Source organism: Diadema antillarum, unplaced genomic scaffold (assembly GCF_040938485.1).
Source record: "Diadema antillarum isolate AM-2024a unplaced genomic scaffold, OU_Dant_1.0 seq00000792_RagTag, whole genome shotgun sequence".
Taxonomy (NCBI): domain Eukaryota; kingdom Metazoa; phylum Echinodermata; class Echinoidea; order Diadematoida; family Diadematidae; genus Diadema; species Diadema antillarum.
This window is the reverse complement of record NW_027271679.1, coordinates 7,299-34,379: the sequence shown is the minus strand read 5'-3', so window position 1 is coordinate 34,379 and position 27,081 is coordinate 7,299. Positions and strand designations below refer to the sequence as shown.

The 27,081-nt window shown below is 38.0% G+C and overlaps 2 protein-coding genes across 2 annotated transcripts in view; one reads left to right on the top strand and one right to left on the bottom strand.

Annotated features, from left to right (window-relative positions):
- LOC139739270 (vasoactive intestinal polypeptide receptor 1-like) overlaps nt 1–7,431 on the bottom strand; it is a 37,804-nt gene extending 30,373 nt beyond the window's left edge. The window contains exons 1-3 of the mRNA XM_071649880.1: nt 7,383–7,431; nt 5,926–6,024; nt 1,323–1,435 (exon numbers count right to left, since the gene is read on the bottom strand). Of these exons, the coding sequence (XP_071505981.1) occupies nt 1,323–1,435; nt 5,926–6,024; nt 7,383–7,431 (261 nt within the window). The remainder of the gene's footprint in view (nt 1–1,322; nt 1,436–5,925; nt 6,025–7,382) is intronic.
- Nucleotides 7,432–15,519: 8,088 nt separating this feature from the next.
- LOC139739279 (uncharacterized) lies at nt 15,520–17,099 on the top strand. Its single transcript, XM_071649889.1, has 2 exons — nt 15,520–15,800; nt 16,451–17,099. Exons 1-2 carry the CDS (start codon nt 15,520–15,522, stop codon nt 17,097–17,099), a joined length of 930 nt encoding a protein of 309 aa, XP_071505990.1.
- The last annotated feature ends 9,982 nt before the right edge of the window (nt 17,100–27,081 follow it).

Genomic DNA, 27,081 nt, shown 5'->3' with positions numbered 1-27,081 from the left:
AAATGTTTTCGGATTACAATGACAATTGACGAAACTGAAGTTAGGATTTGCGTTCCACGTGCTTCTCGGGACGAAATTGAATAATAAATCTTTGAAATTGAATGACAATAGTGCGAAAATGGATGGGAAAACCTATAATAATCATCATCATAATCACAGTAAGGTCTTATTTACCTAGGGTTGCCTCTTCAGTATTGCCACTGCTCTACCAGAGGGCCCTGCCATTATTATTACCCTACCGTTGCCAGTTATCCATTCATGCACCTGGGTCGAGAGGGACATGGTGGGCAAAACATCTTGTCGAACGACGTCAGCACTGTGCGGGATTCGAACTCGGGTCCTCCGATCGGGAGTCGAGAGTCTTATCCACTATGCCACAGCGCCCCCACATAGAATAGAGAAATAAAGCTGACCTGTCTATGCAAGCTACACTATTAAGAAGTTATTCCGCGGATGACGTAACAAAGTGTGCACATGCAACCATATTTTCGGGTCCTTTTGTTGTTGTTGCTCTTGTTCTTGTTTTTCTCTTGGTTTTTTTTTTTTTTTTTTTTTTTTGTTTTTGTTTTTGGGGGGGGGGTTCCCCTGTTTTGAGTACAGGTAATCACTCTAATATATTGGCCTATATGTGGCTACAGATTCACGAGGGAAAACCCCAACCAAGTTAGTAACGATTGAGATGACAAGCATTAGCCTTTCCTTACTTCTTCGGTCAATCGTAAGTGCCCGTATAATAGGTGCGTTCTGTGGTGAAAACAAAGAAGGATCAATTAAGAGAACTCGACTGCCGCACGCAGAGACCCTCTTTATATAGGAAGTCATCGAGACAGACATCATTGACACAGTTGTGTCATGAGTCTCATTTCAGGACTTAGATTGCCGGAATCGATTTGTTTTTTCAATCTAGCATGTCATTCACTCTGTCTTTGGGTTATTTCTTTTCAATCATGCATTAATGTGCACCCTTATCACAAATATCGCAAACCAGGAAGAAGAAAGAAGGAATGCGCTAAGGAAAAAATAAAAACAGTCTTAATCATGAATTCAAAGTTTATTAGACGAAAATCGGTTTGAGAATGGCTGAGACACCCAAGTGAAAGGTGGGTCCCACCTTATATTAGGATTGCTCTGTTTTGGATATCTCAGGTATTTGAAAACCAATTTTTCTCAAATAAACATTGAATCCCTCTTGGAATTACATGCTGTTCCATATTTCACACGAGGTTTCTCGTTATTTCACACACACACACACACACACAAAATGTCAGAAACCTTAAGTTAGGTCTCAACCAAAACTATACGATCTCTTTAATGTGACTTACACCGTATACGCTTTCGTTATCGGCATCTGCGCACATGGAGTAGTTGGCCCACGATACGTTGTCGCTCAGGGCGAACCATTTCCCGTCCTCTTCGCATCGTTTGTAGGCAAACCCTGCGAAAACAATGGGGGGAAAGTTAGTCATGAAGTGACTTTGAATAGTTTTGGAAACACTTTGTCAACATTAATACAGTGTTATTAACACAATTACTGTTGTAGTTGTAGTTGTAGTAGTAGTAGAAGTAGTAGTAGTAGTAGTATAGTAGTAGTGGTGGTGGTGGTGGTGGTAGAGTAGTAGAGTAGTAGTAGTAGCAGCAGCAATAGCAATAGTACTTATAGTATTTATAGTACTACTACTACTACTATACTACTACTACTACGACGACTTTCTGCTACTACTACCACTCGTACTAGTACTACTACTACTACTACTGCTACTACTACTACCACTATTTACTACTACTTATACTACTGCTACTACTAGAAGTAATAGTATGATAGCAACAGCAGCAGCAGCAGCAGTAGTAGTAGTAGGAGTAGCAGAAGTGTAGTGGTTGTTGTAAAAGTGGTAGTGACAGTAGTAGTAGTAATAATAATAATAGTAGTAGTAGCAGTAGTAGTAGTAGTAGTAGTCGTAGTGGTAGTAGTAGTTGTAGTAGTTGTAGTAGTAGTAGTTGCAAGAGTAGTAGTAGTTGCAGGAGTAGTAGTAGTAGTAGTAGTATCATAGTATAATGGGAGTACCGGGTAGTAGTAGTAGTAGTAGAAGTAGTAGCAATAGTAGCAGTAGTAGCAGTAGTAGTAGCAGTAGTAGTAGTATTAGTACCAGTCATACAGTAAGTTTTTTTTTTAATCCAATTGATTTGTTTCACGTAACCGCTATTCATAGGACGGGAATGAATTCTTGCGAGCATGGAACCTTGGAACAGGCAGCTTTGATCCCCTCCGAAGAACCTGGCAAGGAGGATAGGGCCACAACCTCGTCAGTCATGAGACTTGAACTAAGGGACTCGTGATTGATAGTAAGCAAATAATCAACGTTGGTGAATGTGATGGGACAAACTATCATTTCCGAAGCGATCTGGATGTAGCTATCTTTCCGAAGCGCAACTGAGGTCGCCGAGGAAGTGATAGTTTGTCTCATTGCCTGAAACTAAAAGTTGATTATTTGCTTTGTACAAAATGTATTCCACATCTAGGGTCCTAGATATTCCGGTTCCCATTTTATTCCACATCTGAAACCGTTTTAGCTGTCTTTAGGCATCCTCCGGGCTTAGGCTACGTAGTTTACTTTAGACGTATGCGCGTAGATGACAAAACAACGAATTTGCTCCGCGCCCCACGCGTGGCACCGAAATAAAAGTGCGTTGCACTGTGGTCTATCACTTGACCCAGGTCAAATGATAGACCACAGTGCAACGCACTTTTATTTCGCGCGTACTCAAAATTGTAAGTTATGTCACGAGTTACGACTGTGTGGACTAAGAGATCAACGAAATAAATTAATGACTGTCATCATAGAGTGTAACGAACTTTTTTCCTCAGGTGATGTGATGGGCAAAACTACGCTTTATCACGTGATCAGCTCTTGACCAATCCTATAGCAAGATTCTTAGTATGTGGAATATAATCATTGTTATTAGCAATCATTAGATTTGCGAAGGTGAGCGCTAAGACGACGCTATTTGGGCCAAAAATAGTGTTCTGTACATGCGCGAGATAGTTGTTTCCCTTTGCCCAATCCGAGAGGAGGCGTCGTCTTAGCTTCCGCGTCCCAGATCCAAAGCTCGCTATTGTCCATTGACCTACAACATCATAATCATCTACACTGTTATTATTGTCCTTTCAATAAGTCATTTCGGAGTTAGCTCATGGGCACATCGGTATCACTGACCTTTCTTTTTTTTTCTCAGTCGGTTAGGGGCACTTTACTCGTTTCAGAACGACACAAAGTTCATAAGTTATACTAACAATTTCAGTTTCAATTCAATTTTAATCTTATTCAACCATTCAGTAAAAACATACGTATACATATGCAAGCAAAAATATGCATGTAATTTTATCGGAAAGTGCACAATATTGGATTCATCAAACCTCTTCAAACAAAGAATGAACTTGCGTAGACCAGATGACCAGAATGATCCCTCAATTACACTTAAAGGTACTGTTTATACCTTTGGGAGCAGTGATTTAAAAAATGTTCAAGATATCACTTTTGACGCATATGTGTAGGTAAGCTGTATCGCAAAACATCCTACCACATATTTTTTTTGCAATAAAGCATAAATATAAGGAGATATTACTATTTTTCTCATTAATCCATTACTGTAGACGGTTTAGTCTGGAAGCATTTTCATTGTAACTATTGTTCACATTTTGTATATTTAACAATACTTAAAATTGATTATACTGGCTTAAATTTTTACATTGGTTGTATCTACCCCTAACTCACATGTTAGAACTATTTTGAAGCACTAATGCTGTTTTTTCATCTGCAAGAGGTAAATTATGCTTTTAAGCTGGGAAAGCACCCATTTCATTATTTTGCATTGAATATATAAAATGATTAACGATTTCTTTCTATTGATTTTGCCAAATACCACTTTTGCTGTCAGGTAGATGTGCTGGCAAGCAGCATTTATAAGGATTGCACGGACAATCATTACATCACAGATGCTTACAAAGTATCCCATTGAATTACTTCAAACAAATCAACATGCCCGTTGGTGTGACTGACCGTTCATCTGATCACGCGCTCAGTGAAACTCCGAACTGGCTTATTGCTATTATAATTATCACCAGCGTTTCTGATACGGTCATTTTTTATTCACTAGGGGTGGACTTTGTCGATGTAGAATCATTCTCCAACCCTGTGTTGCCATGGTAACCATTCACGCCGCTTTAAGGGGAGGGACGATGTACGTGAGACATCTTGTCTAAAAATTTATACGAACCTTCCAGTTAAGTGTTAAAAAAATGCTGAATGTGAAAATGCGGACAGGTAAAATTCTAAGGGGTGGACTTGTCTTTTACATAGAAATAATTTGTATTGACAAATAAACAATATGCTTTTTTTTTCACCAGAGGCCATCATCAAATTCAAGTTTCGCTTAAAATTGCCGTCTCCGGCATTTTGTTCCTAATATAATTTGATTGAATAATAATAAAAAAAAATTGTTCCATGTATACTCATGATTACTTTAGGATAATTGTTACGTTGTTAGATTCATCTCCTGAAAAAAAAGCAGAAATAAAAAAAAATCAAATTAAATTAAAACTGAATGCTTCCTCCTCACCATATAACGAAACGCAGTGTCTTTGAATTTGAGTGAATAATTCGCATAATTATATTTATTAGGCCTACCCATAATCAATTAATTTTTTCAGGCTTTCAAGAACTTCATATCCATGTGATCGTAGTTCTTTTTGGTTTGGGTCTTTCAGTCAATTTAGCAGCGAACTGTGTGTTTTTTCCCTATTGATTCATTTTCTTGTCTATCTATCTCTTTATCTGTCTATCGATTTTTTTTTTGTTCACAGCTAATGAATGCGTCTTCATGTAAACATATTATTTGAACCAACAAAAACAACAACAATAACGGAAAATATATCAACGGCGCTTTTACGATCGCACCATTGACTTGAGAGTTGGTTGCCTTACGATGCCGCCAGAGAAAGTGCGGCGCGAGGAGCGACTTCAGATAGCTCGTGGGCGATAATCGGCGACCGTGTATCGACCCTTCAACGTGGGCACAGCCATGACAGGTTGTTGATATTGGCGCTCTAAACTGGTGCATGTGCCCTCTTAGGAGCTGTTTGAGATCATCAGGGACTACTGTTCTTATAAAGAGTACAGGGGAAAAATCTTGCCTCATCTAATCAATCAGTCGGCAGAGCTTTATAAGAAGAACATTAAATGTCACGTAGTAGGAAGCCTTTATGACGGAAGCGAGGGTTATCAAACAGTCAAAGTCCTCAGAGTTACTTTAGAAAACACGCGCATTATGTCATTGAGCTCACAATGTCGTTTCGGTATACATTGTGATACGTTCCAAACATTTTGGTTTGACGATTGCAACTGGCAAAGTAGTCCAGGTCAGGTGCACATGATGAATAATATTATTGATCTACTCGATTACGGGAACGATCATCAGAGTTTCTCCGGGATGTCTTTTTTTCCACGCGCACCAAGATTCAATTAAGCCTGCCTAGTTGGGCAGGCCGTCGTTGATTACGTGGTCGGAAAGTATTGTCATTACACCTAAATAGAATTCCTTGTCACGTTCTATCGCCTATTAGTGATAACAACACTCCCAGGCGAGGAATTCGAGCTTCCCCTAAAAAAAAAAAAAAACAAAAAAACAGAATAAAGTAAACATCCTCGTGAATTTTGACAAAATAGAAACAAAGAGAGGGGTACGAGGATGTACTGAGCTTTGTTAAGTGGCTCTTAAAACTGGTACTAGTTAAAACCGGTTAGATAAAGCATGACTTTTGAATTCAGCCACATTCCTAGAAATGATTGCAACGTCCAGATGACAAACAATGGCAAAAAAAAGGAAAAGAGAAAGAAAGAAATATGATGTGACTGAATAGGGAAGACTTACTGCCTGGGTGCTTGGTGGGGCACGGGAGCCGCGTCGTCTGGTTTGCTGCTGTCTGCGGCCAGCACATGACTCCATCCCATTCCCGGCTGCAATAAGGTCCTGCCGATGAGAGTAAGAAAGAGGGAAAGAGAGAGAGAGAGAGAGAGAGAGAGAGAGAAGAGAGGGGAGCAAAAGTGTGTGAGAGAGAAGGGAAGCGATTAGGATAGAAGAAAAAAAGAAGTTTTTCTGGTTACCGATATGTTTGTTTTTTTTAATTTTTCTTATTTCAAAATTACGCTCTGCACCAGTTCACCATTATGAATGTTTCTTACATATGCTTGATGTGGTGTGATCTACCACAGATATTGGAGGAATTGAAAAAAAAAAAAAAAAAAAAACCTGCTTTGACTTATTCCAAGAACATGAGCTCGTGGAAGAGCTTAATGACACATTAATAAGATCACTCGTCCATTACTGATGAGTTCATGAAGTCACGCAAAGTTCTACAGAGCATAGCTGTCAAGAAGACGCAGTATGATGCACTGAGCCTTTGAGTGGCTTGCTATGGTAACGAATTAAAAAAAGAAAAATTAATAACCATAACTAATCTGTGAGAAAAATTGTATTTTGTTGTTGCTGCTGCTGTTGTTGCTGTTGTTGTAGTTGTTTTTGTTTTATTGTACAATTGTATTCAAATTCATGTTGTCGAGATGTTAATGTTGTTGCAATGGGGCTCTAAGCCTCTAAGCCAGATCAAAGGTCTTAGGTCAACCTCAACTCAGCGATCCAGTCCAGAGTTGTTGTTAATGTTGTTGCAATGAAGCCTCTAAGCCAGATCAAAGGTCTTAGGTCAACCTCAACTCAGCGATCCAGTCCAGATTTTGATAAGAGAAACAAACAAACAAACAAAAATTCACACATACGAAGAAAGAAAAAAATCAAGCAAACCACATAACAGTATAAACAATCACGGACTTTTGCTCAATAAGACTTTGGTTTGGTTTCGTTTGACGTAAGAGCCTTTGTTGCTTCTACCACACACACAGATACAGACAAAGGGAAGAAAATATCGCAAAATTTTAACGCTAATTTCATTATCTTATCATAGTAACCATTTTTTTTTTGAATAAGCAAATATATTTTTAGTCAATATTGCTTTATTTGGATATATACACATATATTCATACATATGCATACACAATTACATTATGCATGCCTTTGTAAGAGCCTGCATCATTATGTATCTGTATGTATATGTTTTATATATACCCTGTAAGAAAGGTTTCTAAAGAAAAAAAACTGTAATGATGATTTACCCTCAAAACAATCTATCTCTCTCTCTCTTGTGTTAGATAGGTGCGTGTCTATATTGATTGTGCGTATGTGCGTGTGTGTGTGTGTGTGTGTGTGTGTGTGTGTGTGTGTGTGTGTGTGTGTGTGTTTCGTATCCAACTCATACTATTGAAAAGATCCCTCACGGAGAGCGTAGAGCTCGGCGTAAACCCTTACAGCGAGGTTTTCATCCATCAGCTCACAACGCGGAAAACGGAATTAAAGGGGCATTCCAGACGATTTTCATAATTGCACATCATGTAGTACATAAATCTACAGCTCCGTGTATATATTTGTGGAATATATTGTGGTCCTCGAGCAGAGAAACAATTCGCTGAAAAAATCTTAAACAAATTACAATGAACAGTGTTGATGACATAGGAGCCTCACATATTTCAGAAATGTAGCAGTGTAATTCCATTACAATTCACCTGTGTAGAATGTATGCGTACCATCTTCTTTTGTTCTGCTTCCTTGAGTCCCAACCCATGCATTCTTATGGTGAGGCTGCCATGTCATCATCCTTGTTCACTGTAATTTGTTGTACATTCTGAAAACATTCTTATTCGTCAACCCAATCACTATGAATACCGAAACTCTGTACTCGGTATAACCAATTTATAGTTGTTCAAATGTAAAAATCTGAATTTCATCCGGAGGTCTCCTTTAAAGACGTCGACCTCGAGAGATTTTACCCAGATGATCAGAAGGAGTCATGAACACCGCATCTACCTGACGGCTCCGAATGATATGTAAATCCGTACAAAAATGATGGGAAATTGAAATTCATGAATGTGGAGTGATTTACGACACATCGTAAATGAAGTAATCAACATCAATATTACAGCTTCACATACCAGGTAAATCAACGTCGAGATAAATAGGACATGTAGGATAAGGTCCTTATTTCAATACTGCAGAGAAATTCGGGGAGCCGGAAACCTTTGCATCACGCAAAGCTCGCCACCAGACAGTCAGCCAGGTACAACTTATGCAGCAAATAAAGCCAAATGGAAAGCGGCAGTAGTCGCTGACTGGGGAACAGAAAATAATATGCCATTTTGTTTTTCAATACCTTTTCTTGTCCATATTTAGTCCGCTTTTGCTATTGCATTTTTTCTTCCATTTCATTGATTTCTCCATGTTCCGCAGTCCTGAGGCGATTGATTTCTCAAAACATCCGAGGCGACGAGAAATTACCGAGACTTCCGCGGCTGTTTTTTAACATACCGATGCATTTTTTAAAAGGGAAGGCTTCCGTGACAAAAATTTGTGAGGGATTTATCATAACGCTCTGCCCCAAGGGAGTCATGGCTAAGCCATTACCGCGCCCACTTCGTAGAGCTTTCGGCCCATCATAGTCGCCAAAGACCCGCGCGCTTGACACGTTTAAACATCTCACTCTTGTTAAGTTTAGCACATAATGCATTCGTTTCAAACCAGATTCTCTAACGGAGCACGGGGCAGAAATGCCAGTCGTGTCATCATCATATCAACTTGAATGCGCAAAGTTGTCATGACAACAGGATGTTGAGGGATGGAAAAAAGAAAGAAAATAAAAATCAGTAGTTTAGGGCTCATTTTGGGATGAAGTTCAGAATTGCATATAAAGACATACGAATCCCCGTAGTGTTCTTAGTTGTAAGTATACAGACTTCTTTTTTTTAGGTCTAAAATGTCAATTATTCTATGAAACAACGCCATGAACAGTATTATGCATAATGGCATAAATTAATGAACGGCAAGAAAAAAAAAAGGAATAGCCATTACTTGCCCCTCCCACCCCCATTGTAAAAATGTGCCTTTAAATTACTGTGTCTCTCGAACACTGTACTCCTGTGTTATTGTTCGTGACTGTCGATAGCACGTGAAAAATTTATGACTTTCTAATTCGAAAAGGAGAAGAAAATTCATACGTGTGAATATAACATTATTGCACATGCTGTAAGGTATATGGTCTGGTTGACTTCGCAGTCATCGCAGTGAAATCTGTAAAGAAGTATATAAGATGTAGGCCTAAACTGGTCAGGTTGCTAACGAATTAATCTGAAACAGCATTCAGTTTCTAATTTTGCCATCCTCTTTATAAATACGTTAAAATTGAAAATACATTTCGTTGCTAGGCCTGCCCCTCTTCTTATATCTTATTCTCTCTTTCTCCAAACTTGCCATATCTATATTATGTGCATACACAACCAAATATAAATAAGTTATATATATATATATATATATATATATATATATATATATATATGAATATATATGTATATGAATATATATATATAATATATATATATACATACATATATGAATATATATAAATAATATATATACAAATATATATATATGAATATATAATATATATATATACATATATATATATACATACATATATATATATATATATATATGTGTGTGTACATTTATGTATGCAAACAAATCGCTTGTGTGTATATATACTTATTGATGCACATTCATGTGTGTTGTAGAAAACAACATTAGAGTAAAACATAAAGCTTGACAGTATAAAAGGGTTTTTTAACACTACTACGTCTCTCTTAAAGGTCACATCCGTACGAGACAAATTGAGTAGGGATTGAGGCAGCAAATATCAGAGTGCATCATATTATTTGTTAACTCATTCTGTCATACGGTAAATGCCCTCTTATCTCAACCTCCCTCTCTCTTTCAAATTGCTTCTTTACATCTCCTTTTTCCTACCATATCTCATTATACATGTATGTCTCTCAATTCGCCTCGATGACTACACTTTGCACACGTCTGTTCGCTTTGCACACCCAATCTAGACGTGATGATGGTCTTTAGTGTGGCTGCCAGACGCTCGGAAATTGAAGAGGCCCGCATCAATTTTGTCAATTTCGCGCGCTTTTGTTAATCTGTAACGCCTCTTCTCGGAAAACCACGCGCGCCCTCTCAGCTTCATGTATACTCTCTCGTTCTCTCTTTCTCTCTTTTTTTATCTGCTCATCTCTGATGCGTCTTACATTCGTGTCTTCTCTTCGTGAAGTGCCTAGAGTGATTGCTTGAATGCATCGATCTGGAGGAAGTGTAGAGAAAATGAGAAAATATGGAAGAAAGGGAGAATGTGTGTGCGCGTGCGTGTGTGCGTGTGTGTGTGTGTGTGTGTGTGTGTGTGTGTGTGTGGTGTGTGTGTGTGCTTCCGTGCATACTGGTTGTCTAAGTAGTCACTGCTCATTATTTATTTTGATTGACCAGTAAATGAGCAAAATAGAAGTAAGTAGAGAAAAAAAACAAAACAAAACGCAACCCCCAAAAATAAGACGTGAAAGATAGGACTATGGTTAGAAAAAAAAAAGGGAAGAAGACTACATGCGTATATTTTAATGGATAATATACTCTCTCATACTGCACCATCAAAATTAGGCCTCATCATAAGCTCCTTAGATATAGAGAAACTTATTATTTTGTTTAACAAAGTCACAACATCATTGTTGTCAGAAGGGCTCAAAATTCGTCTTCCAACATCTGGAATTTACTTGCAATACATCGAAAGTACTTTCCAGCACGAACCTTCTTTTTTTTTTCTGCTGACACGAGTTGCCAGGATAGTATTTTGAGATCAAATGTGTGGAATCATTTCAATCGTAGTACACGGACTTTTATTCCTGGAGCGCCCTCCCCATTCAGCATGTAAGTAGGTAGAACATTACGCGATGATCGGTCGTGTCCTCACAATCGTATTTCCCAATAACTAACTGCAAACTATTCACACTAGCGCAGAAGATCGGTGGTACTCTTGTTGCCTGATTGATTGATTATCGATAATCGACTATAAAACTGTACGTAGCAACCACGATATAGGGCATGCTTTGGGATTGATTTATTGATTATCGATAATCGACTATAAAACTGTACGTAGCAGCCACGATATAGGGCATGCTTTGGGATTGATTTATTGATTATCGATAATCGGCTATAAAACTGTACGTAGCAACCACGATATAGGGTATGCTTTGGGAGTGATTTATTGATCATCGATAATCGACTATAAAACTGTACGTAGCAACCACGATATAGGGTATGCTTTGGGATTGATTTATTGATTATCGATAATCGACTATAAAACTGTACGTAGCAACCACGATATAGGGTATGCTTTGGGATTGGACTATAAAACTGTACGTAGCAACCACGATTTAGGGCATGCTTTGGGATTGATTGATTGATTATCGATAATCGACTATAAAACTGTACGTAGCAACCACGATATAGGGTATGCTTTGAGATTGATTTATTGATTATCGATAATCGACTATAAAACTGTACGTAGCAACCACGATATAGGGTATGCTTTGGGATTGATTTATTGATTATCGATAATCGACTATAAAACTGTACGTAGCAACCACGATATAGGACATGCTTTGGGATTGATTTATTGATTATCGATAATCGACTATAAAACTGTACGTAGCAGCCACGATATAGGGCATGCTTTGGGATTGATTTATTGATTATCGATAATCGACTATAAAACTGTACGTAGCAACCACGATATAAGGTATGCTTTGGGAGTGATTTATTGATCATCGATAATCGACTATAAAACTGTACGTAGCAACCACGATATAGGGTATGCTTTGGGATTGTTCAAGGTACTTCCGGCGAACCGTTATAGGCATCGTTTCGTGTTTTCGTCATTTCCCAACAGATATTAGGGAGCTTTAGATTTTAGATGCGCGGACGTTCAAAGGGGAAAAAAAAACATAATCTGAGCGTGCGCAGTAGCGCGGGTCATTATACTGCGCACGCTCAGATCATGGTTTTTTTTTTCCCTTTGAACGTCCGCGCGTCTAAAATCTAAAGCTCCCTATTGTGATATCACAACGTTATTTTACATTTTGCTCATACACGAATGTAAATTTTAGAGCGAAAATTCTTAGATCTGCAGACGTAGTTATGAAAACTATTGTCACGCATTTTTGGTTAAGATATTTGATGTAACGTTATGTATATAGCATTACATGTTTTCATTGCTTTCATGATTTTTATACTAGTCTATGTAAAGGATGTCTCGCTAACGCTATTGCAAATTACTAGTTTAGCTAGCCCAATCTCAATCTCGGCATCTATTGGCAATAAACTTCAACATAATTTATAGTGGGACTTTATTGTGGGACTTTCACAAAATAGGAAATATATTCTGCCCATCTTCGACAAATACAAGTCGCCGTTACACTATGTTTGTTTGTTTGTTTGTTTGTTTGTTTGTTTGTTTGTTTGTTTGTTTGTTTTTTTTACTTTAATGGTATGGGAGAAGGTGGTCAAATATTTGGATGAATCCATCATTTTTTTTTCGAGTATCCCTTGTTCATACTGGGCATCAAAATACGTGAGGCAGTGCCAAATGTGTCGCTCTGCACACACTTTGAATATTTAGACAAAAATTGCAGAATGTATATTGTGTAGTTGTATATTCGTTGATCCACTCAACGATCAATGTTTCCGTTTAAGCACAGTATCTGTTCTATCTTTTAATGAAGAATTAAACATTGCTACAATGTTGTATCATTGTGATGTGTCTGCAAGTCGCCATAGGTAAAGAAGGTATGCCTCCTACTTAAAGTGAATTTGTATTACTACTTCATATCCATCACATTGAGTGCCAGTTTAAGGCATTGCAAGCTTCCTTATCTATAGCCGACCTTGCCATCCATGGTAACAATTAAGGAGTAATGCATCTTAACATTTCCAAAGCACACTTGCGATACTCTCCTAAAAACACTTTCTTGATGAATCACACGCTGGCAATTAAGGGCCTTGTTTTAGCATCTCCTCCTTAAATAGACCAAAAAAAAAAAAAAAATCCTTGAAGCACAAAGTTGAAATATATCTGGCGCTGGAGAAGTGACATGTTTAATACAACCAGGTAATATATACAAGTATTTCAGCACACGCTGTTAAATACTGCGTGTAGGCGTGTATAGTTGTGATTGACTTCTGTCAGATACAGGTGCGCGAATCAATTACGTGCCGTCACTATCGCTGACGCCAGCGGAAATTTTCGAAGCTTATAGCCGTAGACGTATGCAAAGCTGCTTTTGTGTCTCGTCACTCCAGCTCACCTTTTCTGTTTTAGCCGTCTAATTTCATCGTCGTTTCTTTTGTCTATAAAAGTCTTACCATGCGTCTTAAATTCTCCTCACTGTGTAATGACTCTGTCGTTTTGCGTTTGACCGGATTTAATATGCATGCATGCTATCTGATCAACTGCAGCTTTGAAAACCACCCCTCCTGCTCAACGCTCCTTCTTACCCCAGTGCTCTCCCCACGATCTTCCCCTCCTTCAACCACCCCTCACACCCCAACTGCAATTCACCCTTGTTACTTGCGACCAGTCCCATCCAACAAAAGGCAGGATTTACTCGCTCGGGAGCTTGGAGATAACATGAACTAGATCTCATCGTAGTTGCTTGTTTGTTTATTTGTTGGTTTGGTGGTTGGTTGGTTGTTGTTTTTTTCTATTCTGCAAATTCATCTAACACTCTCAAACAGAGGTCAGAAGATTGACGTGCCGAATGATGTGAAAAGTAATCTTTTCTTAATGACGTAGAAGCGAAAATAGGCGACTATTGAAACACTTTATTGAAACTGTTCATCGCTCACTAATTGCCTGGAGGGACAACACACACACACACACACACACACACACACAGATACACACACACAGATACACACACATAATGATAATAATAAATTCAGCTCTAGAACTATAGAGAGAGAACTTAGAAGTTTTAACTACTTAAAGGTTTCGAATTCTATCCATCCCATCCCCATTTATAAAAGTGGATCTCTCTTGTAAATTTTCTGCCTTATAATTTATTGCTATAATCTTAAAAAAAAAACAATGTAGATTGTCCTATTTGTAACATACCGCTACAATACGTTATAAGATTTCGATTTCGCACTGTCTGAATACTTCATATCCAACAAAGATTAAAGGCATTATTTACCATTTGCAGCTTTAGTGCTTCAAAATAATTCAGAAGTATGAGTTAGGGATAGAAACAACCAACGTTAATATTTGAATCAGTATAATTAATATTTGGCATTGTTATTAAATATACAAGGTGTGAACAATATTCATAATAAGAACAATTCTAGATTAAACCGTCTACAGTCATGGTTTAGTGAGAAAAATAGTGATATCTCCATATCTAATTAGGCTTTATTGAGAAAATTTTACATGCAGGATGTTTTGTGATACAACTGACCGACACATATGCAGAAAACATGTGATATCTTGAACGTTATTTCAAATCACTGCAAACAAAAGTAAACTGTACCTTTAACTGATTTTGATATCTTCCAAACAGTGAAATTCGACTTTCAGAAAGAGACACAGAGAAAAATTGACTCTTGTTCCTCTTTAAGTATTAATTCCTTCTCTCCCTCTCTGTATATATATATATATATATATACATATATATATCATAATATAATTATATATAATATTATGTATATATATATATATATATATATATATATATATATATATATATGTATATATACACGTATACATACACGTTATATGATATTATATATAATACTTTATATATGTGTGTGTATATATATAACGCGAGAGATCAATCCTGGCCGAAACGTACGTGATGTCTCATTGTAAAGCAATCAAAATTGATTCGACTGTAATCATTGTATACTTTATGTTTTAATAATTGTATGATCATTGCATTTCTGAAGGACGATACAGGAATTGAATCTGTTTTCTTTACATAATACCAACACATTTTAGTTGACGAGGTAATGTTAAATTGCATTTCTGTGATGAAATAATTGACTTATTTGTGCAAAGGCAATGTTTTAGAAGAGTTATATTATTGTTATCATTATTTTCATTAGATTGTATAATATTGCAACGTATAATAATGCTATTATCATAGCACATCATGCCATGCAAACAACTACGTGGAGCTGCCATTGAACGTTTTAACTATGTGCCGTGCTTAAATAGATGAATGAATGAATAAATGAATGAACAAATGAATGAAAAAGTGCAGTCATAGGCATATTAAGACGAGGAAACCGCAGGTGACGTCACCTTCTCCAGGTGAGTAGCTCGGTTTCCACTTGAGCGCGCCAGCCAATAAGTATAGGGCCTTTGTTCTATCGAGGAGATACTAGTAGGCGCACCTCCTTGGTTCATCACAATCAGCGCGGTGAGCCTGCTTTCAAAATATCTCTTCTTTGCTACTTTACGAAGGCGGAGCAGAAACAGAAATCATGTCTTCTGCTGGTGAATCTACTGACAGTGGCACGAGAGTGATAATGTGGTGTGTGCCCAGATCCGTATCGTCTGCCTTGACCAAGTGTCTCAGTGCCATCCAGGGAACGGAGATCTATTTCGAACCCTATACCGTCAGCTACCAGGCCAATAGGTCGTACAAACGTTTCAGCGGAGGCGACATCCCAAAAGTGTACGAGGGGAACGAGGAGGCGTTTGACACAGCAGCTCGTATCGTTTCTGCCGATACAGGTTCCTATATGGATCCCAAGCGTCTAGCGTGAGTTGTGGACAAATGGAATATGATGATACATAATATGAAATATATAATATACATGTTTATTTATTTCTATTCATTTCATTAGCATGTTATATTATATACATTACATTATCTTGTTACAAAGTTGATAGTAAAAGGTGGAACAGTGCCCGTTTTTTTTATACTTACAGCATCTGAGAGGTTGCAAGAAGCACAGGCGCAATGATTTTGATTAGTTTTGATTTGATTTGGAGCTACATCACAGTCAGGTGCACGCTATACGTAGGTAGTCAGAATCGGTGATTATTCAAATCAAGAGCAGAACGTGGAGTGACACACAATCTGATCATTCTTGATTTTATTGTCATTTTGCAGTTTGGGGTACTTAAACCAATTAATCTTGGAGAAATTCAACCAGATGAAAAAGGGATATTAGCCGTCCACGTAGAATTTCATCAATAGGTGTTTCGATTAAAATGAATCGAATCAGTGATATTTCAGCATAGAAGATAACAAAAGATGAGGCGTTAAAAGGAAATTAACCATAATTATGACGACCATGATTTAGGAACTGTTTACGAATACATAGAGAAAGTGTTGGTGAGAACAATGCATTGTAGCTATAATAAAGACGTATTGTACGACATTAGCTCTCTAATTTCCTGTTTCAGATATGCATCAGTCAAAAAAATGCTGGAAACGTCGAGCAGTAAGCACGTGTTTGTAAAGGACATGGGTTCAGGAGTGGCGGACGATAACTTCCGGTTTCTCCCTGAAGGATACCAGCACACCTTTCTCATTCGCAATCCCATACGCTTTATCAACTCGTATCGAAGGGGTATTTATATCCAGTATAAACAGCTAGGTCTTCTCAAAGGCGAAGCTGCCAATGAACGGACGTTCGATGTTGAATGCGATGACAAGAACTTTCCACATGGATTTTACATGAAGGAGCCCTACGATATCTGGAAGTACGTCAGCGAAAACATCGATGGCAATCCGATCGTAATCGATGCTGACGATCTCCTGGCAAAACCAGCAGCAATCCTGAGCGCTTATTGCTCAGCGGTGGGACTCCCTTACAGCGAGTCACTTCTCAAATGGGATGCTTCCACAGAATCAGTGAAGTCAAGGAAAGCGGCTGGGGATAACTTCGTTTTTGATCTTGATCACTTCTTTTCGACTGCAGCCAGGAGCAGCGAATTCCTTCCGGCAAGCAAATTTCCTCCCCGTGAGAGTCTGACCCCTGACGTCATACGTGGTTCGGAGAGGGTCATGAAGTATTTTGACGAAATGTACGAGTCTAGACTGACTGTGTAAGGCTTTTTGAATTTATCTACAGTCACTCCCATCTCTTCTGTTCCTTTACCTGGAGGCTTAGGATGCGTAGACGCGTAAGACTAGCATACTTTGTAAATGTGTCATGATGTCTTGATAGTGCGGCTTTGTTTTATATCAAGGTTACTTTCTTTACTGTAGTTCTTGTACTTCATATTGTGTGTTAGTACCTTTTGCCTGTAATATTCTTTTTTTTTTAATTTCTGGTAGATAAGGCATACTTTCTCCTTACTTTCTCCTTACAATTTTTACCATTAGTGCGTACTTCGAGTGATCAGTCTTCTTACAAAGATAAATCTATATACATATATTTCCGTTATTGGATTTATTCTTCATTTCTTTCTGCTGTCATCACGAAGCATACTTGTTTATAGGCTTTGTATATCGTCATTATCTTCATTGCTTTTAATACGCACTAAACACGTTTCATAACTGCATGTATATCAATGTACCCTTGGTTTGCTGGAATAAGATAACGTAAACTTTATGCTTTTCTACAATCATTCCATGTCGTCTATCACACAACATTCTTAAAATCATATCGATAAATATTGATACACAACATATGCATAAATAAACTGTAAATTTATTCTTCTACGTAGAACAGTTATTGTAAATTGCACTGTGTAGGCCATACGTTCTGTTTGATGGGGATGAAGTCAAATGAAATTTATGTGGAGCTACGATAATCAATATCGAAATGATTGAAAGAGGTTTTAAATGTTCAAAACCAGCCGAATACCCTCCAAAATACTAGTATAATATGGACTGGCGTTAAGGGGGATACGACATTTATTGCCCTCGCTGGAATAGTATTGCCCTCGTCCTATTCTAGTGAGGGCAATAAATGTCATATCCCCCGAAAGGACAGTTCATATTATTATTATTATTACCCATTTTCAGGCATTTTGTTAGGCATCTTCGAGCAGTTACATTACTATGTAAACTTCCCGATTAACTGTAACAAAATCCACTCCGCGTCAGGTTGAACCCTACACCACTGCGCTCATCTACACCCACATGCTTGCACACAACTCCATGCACAATCAGGTACGCCGCCCGCTCACACAGTCGCAGCGACCGTTCTCGTTTTTACGCGCTAACGTATTGTTTTGTGCACGGTGTGTGTAACTGACACACAGCGACGTCCTTGAATGTCTTCTCTTTGTGGTTGATTGGATCTTATTTGTCTATGTTATCTGTAACTGTCATTAAGTACTCTGAATGTAACTGGGGGGTATTTCATGAAGGAACTTGTCGGATAAAATATCTGACAAGTCAATTATATCCGACAAGTTTTGAGAAATTCTTTAATCTGATCGGCTGATTTCTCTGAACTTGTCGGATATAATTGACTTGTCGGACATTTTATCCGACAAGTTCCTTCATGAAATGCCCCCCTGAATCTGCATTTGCATGAATATTCTTATGTATCCAATATCGGATCTTATTTGTCTATCATTAAGTACTCTGAATGTATACTCTGAAATCTGCATTTTCATGAATATTCTTATGTATCCAATATCGGATCTTATTTGTCTATGTTATCTGTATCTGTCATTAAGTACTCTGAATGTTACTCTGAATCTGCATTTGCATATTCTTATGTATCCAATTCTACAAAGGGGATAACTTGTCTCAAGCCTTTGGCTTTCTTTGTGAACTCACCGACACATTTTACTCTGTATATATTTCTATTTTTATGATTATCAATAAAGTGAATTGATTGAAAAAAATGAATGTTTGCATCTTAAGTGAATGGCGAAACCCGGAAGAAGGAAAATACCAACCAATATCGCCCGCTAACCTCCACGACTCTGCAAAATACCAACTGCAATTGCCTCGTAAAACTACCTCGTACGGGTAATAATCCCGAATGTGGCCCCGACAAATTTCATTAGGGCCACATTCGGGATGTATACGGATGGAATTCGGTTGGATTCGGGGAGGCATTCGGGGCATTCTGGGCAGATTCGGGCCTATTCGTTTCATTAGGAGGGTAACGGCCCGAATCATCTAGCCAAATAGACCCGAATATCACGAAAAATCTGCCCAGAATGCCCCGAACACCTCCCCGACACCATCCGAATCATTACCAGAATAGAGAGCAGAATAAAGGCGAATGAGCCGAATAGGCCAGAATACGGACGAATAGCAGCCGAATAGGTCGAATGAGCGGCCAGAATAACCCGAATAGTCTTGCGAATATAGCCAGATTGGCTATACGCGTGCAGGGCGGCTTCTGCTTCATTCCGCCTGTAGCACACGACATGATAACATCTCTCTCTTTCTCTCTCTCTCTCTCTGGCATATTCGGCACATTTGGCTATATTCGTACCGTTTCGGGTTGACATTCGGGTCGTCCTTCGGCTATATTCGGCTGTAATCGGGTCACATTCGGCTCGATTCTGGCCACTATTCGGTTTGACATTCAATGTTTTACCATCTGCGCGACTTTTCGAATACTCCATTCGTTGCAAGTTCAATTGTTCTATTCAACTCCGCTCCACGTCGTTGAATAGAACAAATAAACTTGCACGCTCATGTAATATTCGGAACATTCGCACTCATAAACTTTGGATATTTGTATAATATATCCTAGGCGTACGCTCCTTCACAGTTTGAAGTATGTAATTATTACACTTAAAGTTAAGAATGATAACGAACGAAATTATGTCGTTGTGAACATCATTTCAATAATGTAACCTTTACAAGCCGTTGCATGTAATTCTGACAACTGCAAAATGAGATTAACAAGTAAAGAAAATATATATTATGTTCCGTTTACAAGCCCATCACTATAGTGTCATAGCTGATCTATTGTTGTATTTTATTCAAATGCATGTACAGTGTGATTTCTATGGGAACTTGTTCGAAAAAACCTCACCTGACCCGAAATATGAAGACTATGTTTTTGTTTATTATAGCTAGCCATGATGCTCGTACATGGTTGAAACCCAAGCTATTACAAAATACTGTGTCATCATTATTTCGGTACTAATTAGTACCAGTACTGATTCCTATTTAGGTGACATAAAAATATATAATATATCTTTAACTATTGTCACATAGTGATTAATGCCGAATCCTAGTAAGCCAATATGAAAACGTATAACATTATATATCTTCTTAATATTCTCACCTGAATGATTTGTACTGATTTATATTTAGGGAATATCAAAATGCATAATATCATATCACTGTATATCGCAGTGTTTGCATGGAATAAGGGATTTTGTTGTCATCATGTCTGTGTAGCACTTTTCATGAATCGTTGCTACTTCAAGGAAATGGGGCATTGAAAGAGGATGTGACAAGTGTGATTTTGGAAGGGACAGTGAAATAGAGTGAAGTGAAAAAACAGGAATATTATTTTGCAGCGCATTTTACTGATTTCACTGGGATAAAAAATATGAATAAATCGGTTACCAGTCAACACAAAACGCATAAAAGCAGTGCGTGTACATTTTAGTCTAAAATCCCTTTTAAGCATTACTTTCAGAATAACGTTTCCACTTTATTTATTTTTCTAAATCGAAATGAAGTGAGGTATTTAGAGACCTTACCAACCTGATAAACATGATGAACATTTCTGAAGCATTTCTTGGGTTTTGTTATGGTGATAAGTATGCGTTCTCAAGGTATGACAAATAAGGTCAAAGGACAAGTTCACCGTCATAAATGCATGTGAATTGTGTGAATGCAGCAATATAAATAGACTACATCGATGAAAGTTTGAGAAAATTTTTACAATTTGTTCAAAAGTTTTTGCTGGATAAAAAGACTACTTTATCTTGTGATGTCACAATCACGAATTTCATGTTTATCCAAACAATACTTTCTTCTCTTCTTTCCCACTAACAAAACTGTGGGGTTTTATCTAGAAAACAATAAATTACAATTTTCCTGAAGACAAAGTGTCTGGAATGACCTTCCTGAAGACTCATTACCATTAGCCCTATCTCCCTCCTCATATTGTTTGTTTGTTTGTTTGATTTATTTTTCTTCCAACACAACTTCATACATAAATTAAGATTCTTGTCAGTAATATCACACAGAATATCAATAAGCAGGTTACAATGTACATGATTCAAAGAAGGAAAAATTGATGTGTAAATTAATTCCATTAACAAAATATAACTCGTATTACCAAATTTCCAAATAATTACCTGAGAAACAAGGAAAAGTAGAAACTACGCGTTGCGTAATATATGTCCCCGCCGGAAGTAGCATTTTGTAGCAAAATGTACAATATAGGTCAAAAATCAAGGTCAAAGGTCAAAGAAGTCAAAGGTCAAAATTCTGTGAAGAAGTTTTGAAGCCCTCACCTAGTGCCATCACATAAAGCAAACGGAATCGAAATCGGGTTAGAAATGGCGAAGGAGTAGCATTTTGTAGCAAAATGTACAATACAGGTCAAAAATCAAGGTCAAAGGTCAAAGAAGTCAAAGGTCAAAATTCTGTGAAGAAGTGTTGAAGCCCTCACCTAGTGCCATCACATGAAGCAAACGGAATCGAAATCGGGTTAGAAATGGCGAAGGAATAGCATTTTGTAGCCAATGTACAATATAGGTCAGAAATCACGGTCAAAGGTCAAAGAAGTCAAAGGTCAAAATTCTGTGTAGAAGTTTTGAAGCCCTCACCTAGTGCCATCACATAAAGCAAACGGAATCGAAATCGGGTTAGAAATGGCGAAGGAGTAGCATTTTGTAGCCAATGTACAATAAAGGTCAGAAATCAAGGTCAAAGGTCAAAGAAGTCAAAGGTCAAAATTCTGTGAAGAAGTGTTGAAGCCCTCACCTAGTGCCATCACATAAAGCAAACGGAATCGAAATCGGGTTAGAAATGGCGAAGGAGTAGCATTTTGTAGCCAATGTACAATATAGGTCAGAAATCACGGTCAAAGGTCAAAGAAGTCAAAGGTCAAAATTCTGTGTAGAAGTTTTGAACCCCTCACCTAGTGCCATCACATAAAGCAAACGGAATCGAAATCGGGTTAGAAATGGCTAAGGAGTAGCATTTTGTAGCCAATGTACAATAAAGGTCAGAAATCAAGGTCAAAGGTCAAAGAAGTCAAAGGTCAAAATTCTGTGTAGAAGTTTTGAAGCCCTCACCTAGTGCCATCACATAAAGCAAACGGAATCGAAATCGGGTTAGAAATGGCGAAGGAGTAGCATTTTGTAGCAAAATGTACAATACAGGTCAAAAATCAAGGTCAAAGGTCAAAGAAGTCAAAGGTCAAAATTCTGTGTAGAAGTTTTGAAGCCCTCACCTAGTGCCATCACATAAAGTGAACGGAATCGAAATCGGGTTAGAAATGGCGAAGGAGTAGCATTTTGTAGCCAATGTACAATATAGGTCAAAAATCAAGGTCAAAGGTCAAAGACGTCAAAGGTCAAAATTCTGTGTAGAAGTTTTGAAGCCCTCACCTAGTGCCATCACATAAAGCAAACGGAATCGAAATCGGGTTAGAAATGGCGAAGGAGTAGCATTTTGTAGCAGAATGTACAATATAGGTCAAAGGTCAAGGTCAAAGGTCTCAACTGAAATTCTGTGTAGAAGTTTCAAAGCTCCCATGTAGTGCTATCATATAAAGCAAACAGAATCAAAATTGGCTCATAAATGACAGAAAAGTAGCAAATTGAACATTTTGATCACACACGGACGCACACACGGACACACGGACAGACGGACACACGGACACACACACGTACGGAGCCCGTTTCATAGTCCCCTGCTCGAACTCGTTCCGCGGGGACAATTATGCGGAAGCATGACTGCCACTATATGCCAAGCATCGTGATGGGAAATGTAAACAGTGTGCTTGAATGCTTCTATTTTTTTTCCTGCTAAGCGTATCTCTTAGTGGGGAAAACAAAAGAAAACAAAGTTCTGCTTCTCTACAGATGATAAGAGTGACAATAGAGAGGGAAGATCGCGCTCTGTACCACGGAGGACAAGGTCGAAGTGGGCGGGAGGTACAAAGACTCCCCCTCGAAGGAGCAGACCAACACATTCTTATTTCTATTCTCTTTTCATGCCATTAGCCAACATGCACTGCGTTGAAAAATCGTTGTTAATTCATTCGAAGCTAAATTGTATACATAAAAAATTCCGACATTAAAAGCATCAGGATGAGAAATGTAAACAGCATGTTTCTATTTTTTTTCCTGACAGTGAGGATGAGAAAGGAAAGGTTCCGCTTCATTAGAAATGTTAAGGGTAACAATGGGGAGAGAAGAATGTGCTTTATGGCACAAGGAATGGCAAGGTCGAAATTGGCGGGAAGTACAAAGACTCCCCCTTCAAGGAGCAGACAAATACACTTAATTACGTTCTATTCTCTTTTTCATGCCATGCACGAATCTGTGAACATGTTTTGTGGTGGAAAGTCGTTGTTGTTGATTCATTTCCAGGTATTATTGCGTACATCATATTTCCGACAGACTATAATAGAAGCATCATGGTAAGAAATGAATGGTGAATGCTTCTGAACTTCCCGATGAACTTTTGTTTAGAGAGGAAAAAGAAAAGAAAAGTCTTGCCTCATGGTACACTGGTGTACAGCGACAGGGCTGTGTATAGTTAGCCTCATGGGCAATTTTAAGAGTGATAATGGGGAGGGAAGATCCTACTCTTTACCACAACGGATGTTAATGTTGAAGTGCGTGGAAGGTACAAAGACGCCCCCCTAAAAGCAGCAGACAATAATTTTTTTTTTTTGTTCTCTTATTCGTGCCATCTTTGTATCTGAAAAAGCACTTAATTCTTTTCATCGGTTATACGTGCATTCGGTACTTGGCGGTCTGGTACACTGTAAATTGTTCAAGGTGTGTCCATACATGGGGGGGGGGGGATGGGGCAAAGGAACAGCCCCTCCCCAATGCAATTAATGTTAGGGGCACACATATTCCCCTCAGTTACCCTCCATAGATTTACTTTTTTTTCGATTGACAATTTTCCAGACATTCCATAAAAACTGTGGATCCCTCCATTTTTCGATTTTTTGCGTATTGTTATATCGTCTTTATCACTTCAGTCAGTCAATTTTCATAACAGCATATTTGTTACCCCAAGGTTCCACAATTATATTTTTCTCAATTTACTTTCTTTTGATTATGCAACCTTATTCTCTGTTACCAAAGAAAGTGAAATGTTTATGTTCTCTTCGAAAAATGAAATAAAGTTTGAATTGAATTGAATTGAATTGTATAAACGATATATTCAAATTTCAATTATAAAAAAGCAAAGCTCCCTCGTATGGGAGAGATTACTTACCACCCCCCTACTCGGGCTAATCCTCTTCATTCATAGACTATATGGCTATACTTTGGAGATTGACAATTTTCGAATTTCTACCAAAAGGGTGTACCAGTTTGTTTAATTACAATCATAAAAATGCAAAAGCTACCTTGTGTGTATGTGTTTTGTGTGTTTATGTATGTGTGTGGGAGGGGGTTGGGGAATATAATACCCTATCATGCTTCTGGTCTCCCTTAGAAAAAAAAAAAGACATGCCACCAAAAGCGTGTGGCAGGTCGTTGAATTTCAATTTTGAAAAAGCAAAAGCTCCCTCAAATGGGAGAGGATATCCGACCCCCCCCCCCCTTTTCTCTGTCCCCTCCATACACTAAGTAAACTTCAATATTCCGGATATTCCATTTAAAAAATGAGCATCTTTTCGATTCTTAAAATGCAAACATTCCGTTCTGTCGAATGGATATAACTAAAACTCTCTCGTACCCCCCTCCCCGCAGTGAACGGCTATCAATTCAAGGAGTGAATAATTGTATTATGATATAATGATATAATAATGTGACATGATATACATATACCTATACAAACATTTTTATTGTATTTTTAAATACATCCTAATCGTATTGTTTTTCACTAAATTAATGAAGTTGACAAAGTTGTGCACGTCCTTCGATGCCGGCTGGAGATGGAACGAACATGGGGGGTGAGGGAGGGGGAGGGGGCATGTGCATGTGTGTGAGTGAGTGTGTATGTGTGTGTGTGTGTGTGTGTGTGTGTGTCCGTTCGTTTTCAAACTGTTTTCATTCAATTTGATAGATTTGTAGTTCAATTTAACACCAAGATATGCAAATCCTAGTTTCCTAGTGTGTGTAAGTGTGTGTGTTTTGTGTGTGGGGGGTGGGGGGGGGGGACACGTATGTGTATTTTACTTCTCGTTTTGGAAAAGTGAGCGGTTGCAGAAATAATGAAATAATTAAGAAATCACAACAGAAAAGATATGAGATGAATTAAAAGGAAAATTTGACGAAAGATAATCTCTAAAAGACGATTTTTTTTTTGCTGTTATGTGTGCAGCGACTGTGACCGACGAGTTTGAATTGTAAATGACGAGGATGTGTAACGATGACTTAATTGAACAGACTTTGTTCGTGAATGATCGCAAATACACGGATTTGAAACCATAATTGGTATTTCCCCACTTTGCTCGGAACGAAATTGAACTACAAATCTATTACATTGAATGAAAATGAAAATGAACGGAAAAACCAATATAATCATCCTAAACACAGTCATCTAAACAGATGGGGCGCCCCCTTTCTTTGTTAAACGTACAATCGATTCCAATAAATTATTGTCAGCAATCCATAAGCTACATCGGATTCACCGAATTCCATTACAGCGTACAATATTATTTACATAATGTATTTCATAATTATGTCTATATAAATATATATAATATATGTATGTATGTATGTATGTACGTATACATATATACATATACATATATATATACTTATATGTATATATATATATATACATATATATATATAAATATATATATATGTACATATATATATACATATATATATATATATATATATATATATATATATATATATATACAAGTTTATCTATCTCATTTTCAAATAGTAGGTGGAGGGAGGTTTAGTTCCCACAAAGATTATCTCCCTGATTTGTTTTTGGTCCCTCCCACCCCCCTCCCCCTCCCCCACAAAGGAAGCAAACACCTCGTTAGTTCTGTGTAACAAATCCTCCTGTTGAAGGAGTGTTTATGATAGCTATTGCACTTCACTTGAGAACAACACTGTCTCCTTATTTTAACTCCCACGAGTGTACGGAAAAGAAATCGACTGTGAACGCCTCAACTCTGAAGAGGTTAACGTGTATATTGCACGGATGAAAGAAATATAACCAGACGTGGATCTAGGGAGAGCGAAACACTGCCAGAATGGATTTGTCGTTCCGATAATGTCAGGATAGCTGTAACTAGGTCGTACGAGGCATGAAGTAATGGGCGTCCTGTTTATTGACAGAATCAAAACCTGTCTCTGACAAGCGGGAGTTGCCACGTTTTCATCGGAGTATCCGAAATGAATTTGCAGTGTTCTTAAATTAAACAGATGCCCAGCCATCTCGTAGAAAGCGCCATCGAAGTTTCAAAAGAGCGTACACGTACGGCGATGAAGTATCTTTTATTGCAAATCCCACTTCGCGGTTGATCCTTGGTATTTCAATATCGTTCATTCAATGGAGCAGGGCAGCCATAGGTTGTTTACTCCATATTTTGGGGAGACTATAATTGACAAGACAGAGTTCTGAGAATCAAATATGATTCATTGCATAAAATATATTTGCAGTCATGCACACTTACGACAACTACACAAACCCTCCAAACCCTCTCCGCGTACACACACGTTAGGACCCAGTGCTATATACGTTCCTCTGGACCATATCGTCAGCTGGGAATCAGAAGGGCATTATAGCGATTTGAGTGTAAAACGAAAACGAAGCAATCTACTCTCATGAAATAAAAAGCTGATTTAATCAGAAGTGGGCATATCTATCAGCATTGTTCCAAAATGCAGGGTAGAAATAGCATCCGCGTGGTTTTGAAATTCAGCATTTTATTGAAAAAGAAAATGAATTGAAATTGACACCATAGTGTAGACAAGATCAACCTCTACAA

What these genes read in the sequence shown, in the direction of transcription:
- LOC139739279 (XM_071649889.1), top strand. Translation starts at nt 15,520, where the DNA reads ATGTCTTCTGCTGGTGAATCTACTGACAGTGGCACGAGAGTGATAATG. An exon ending in ATGGATCCCAAGCGTCTAGC is followed by an intron (nt 15,801 to 16,450) that starts GTGAGTTGTGGA and finishes TTCCTGTTTCAG; the next exon opens with ATATGCATCAGTCAAAAAAA.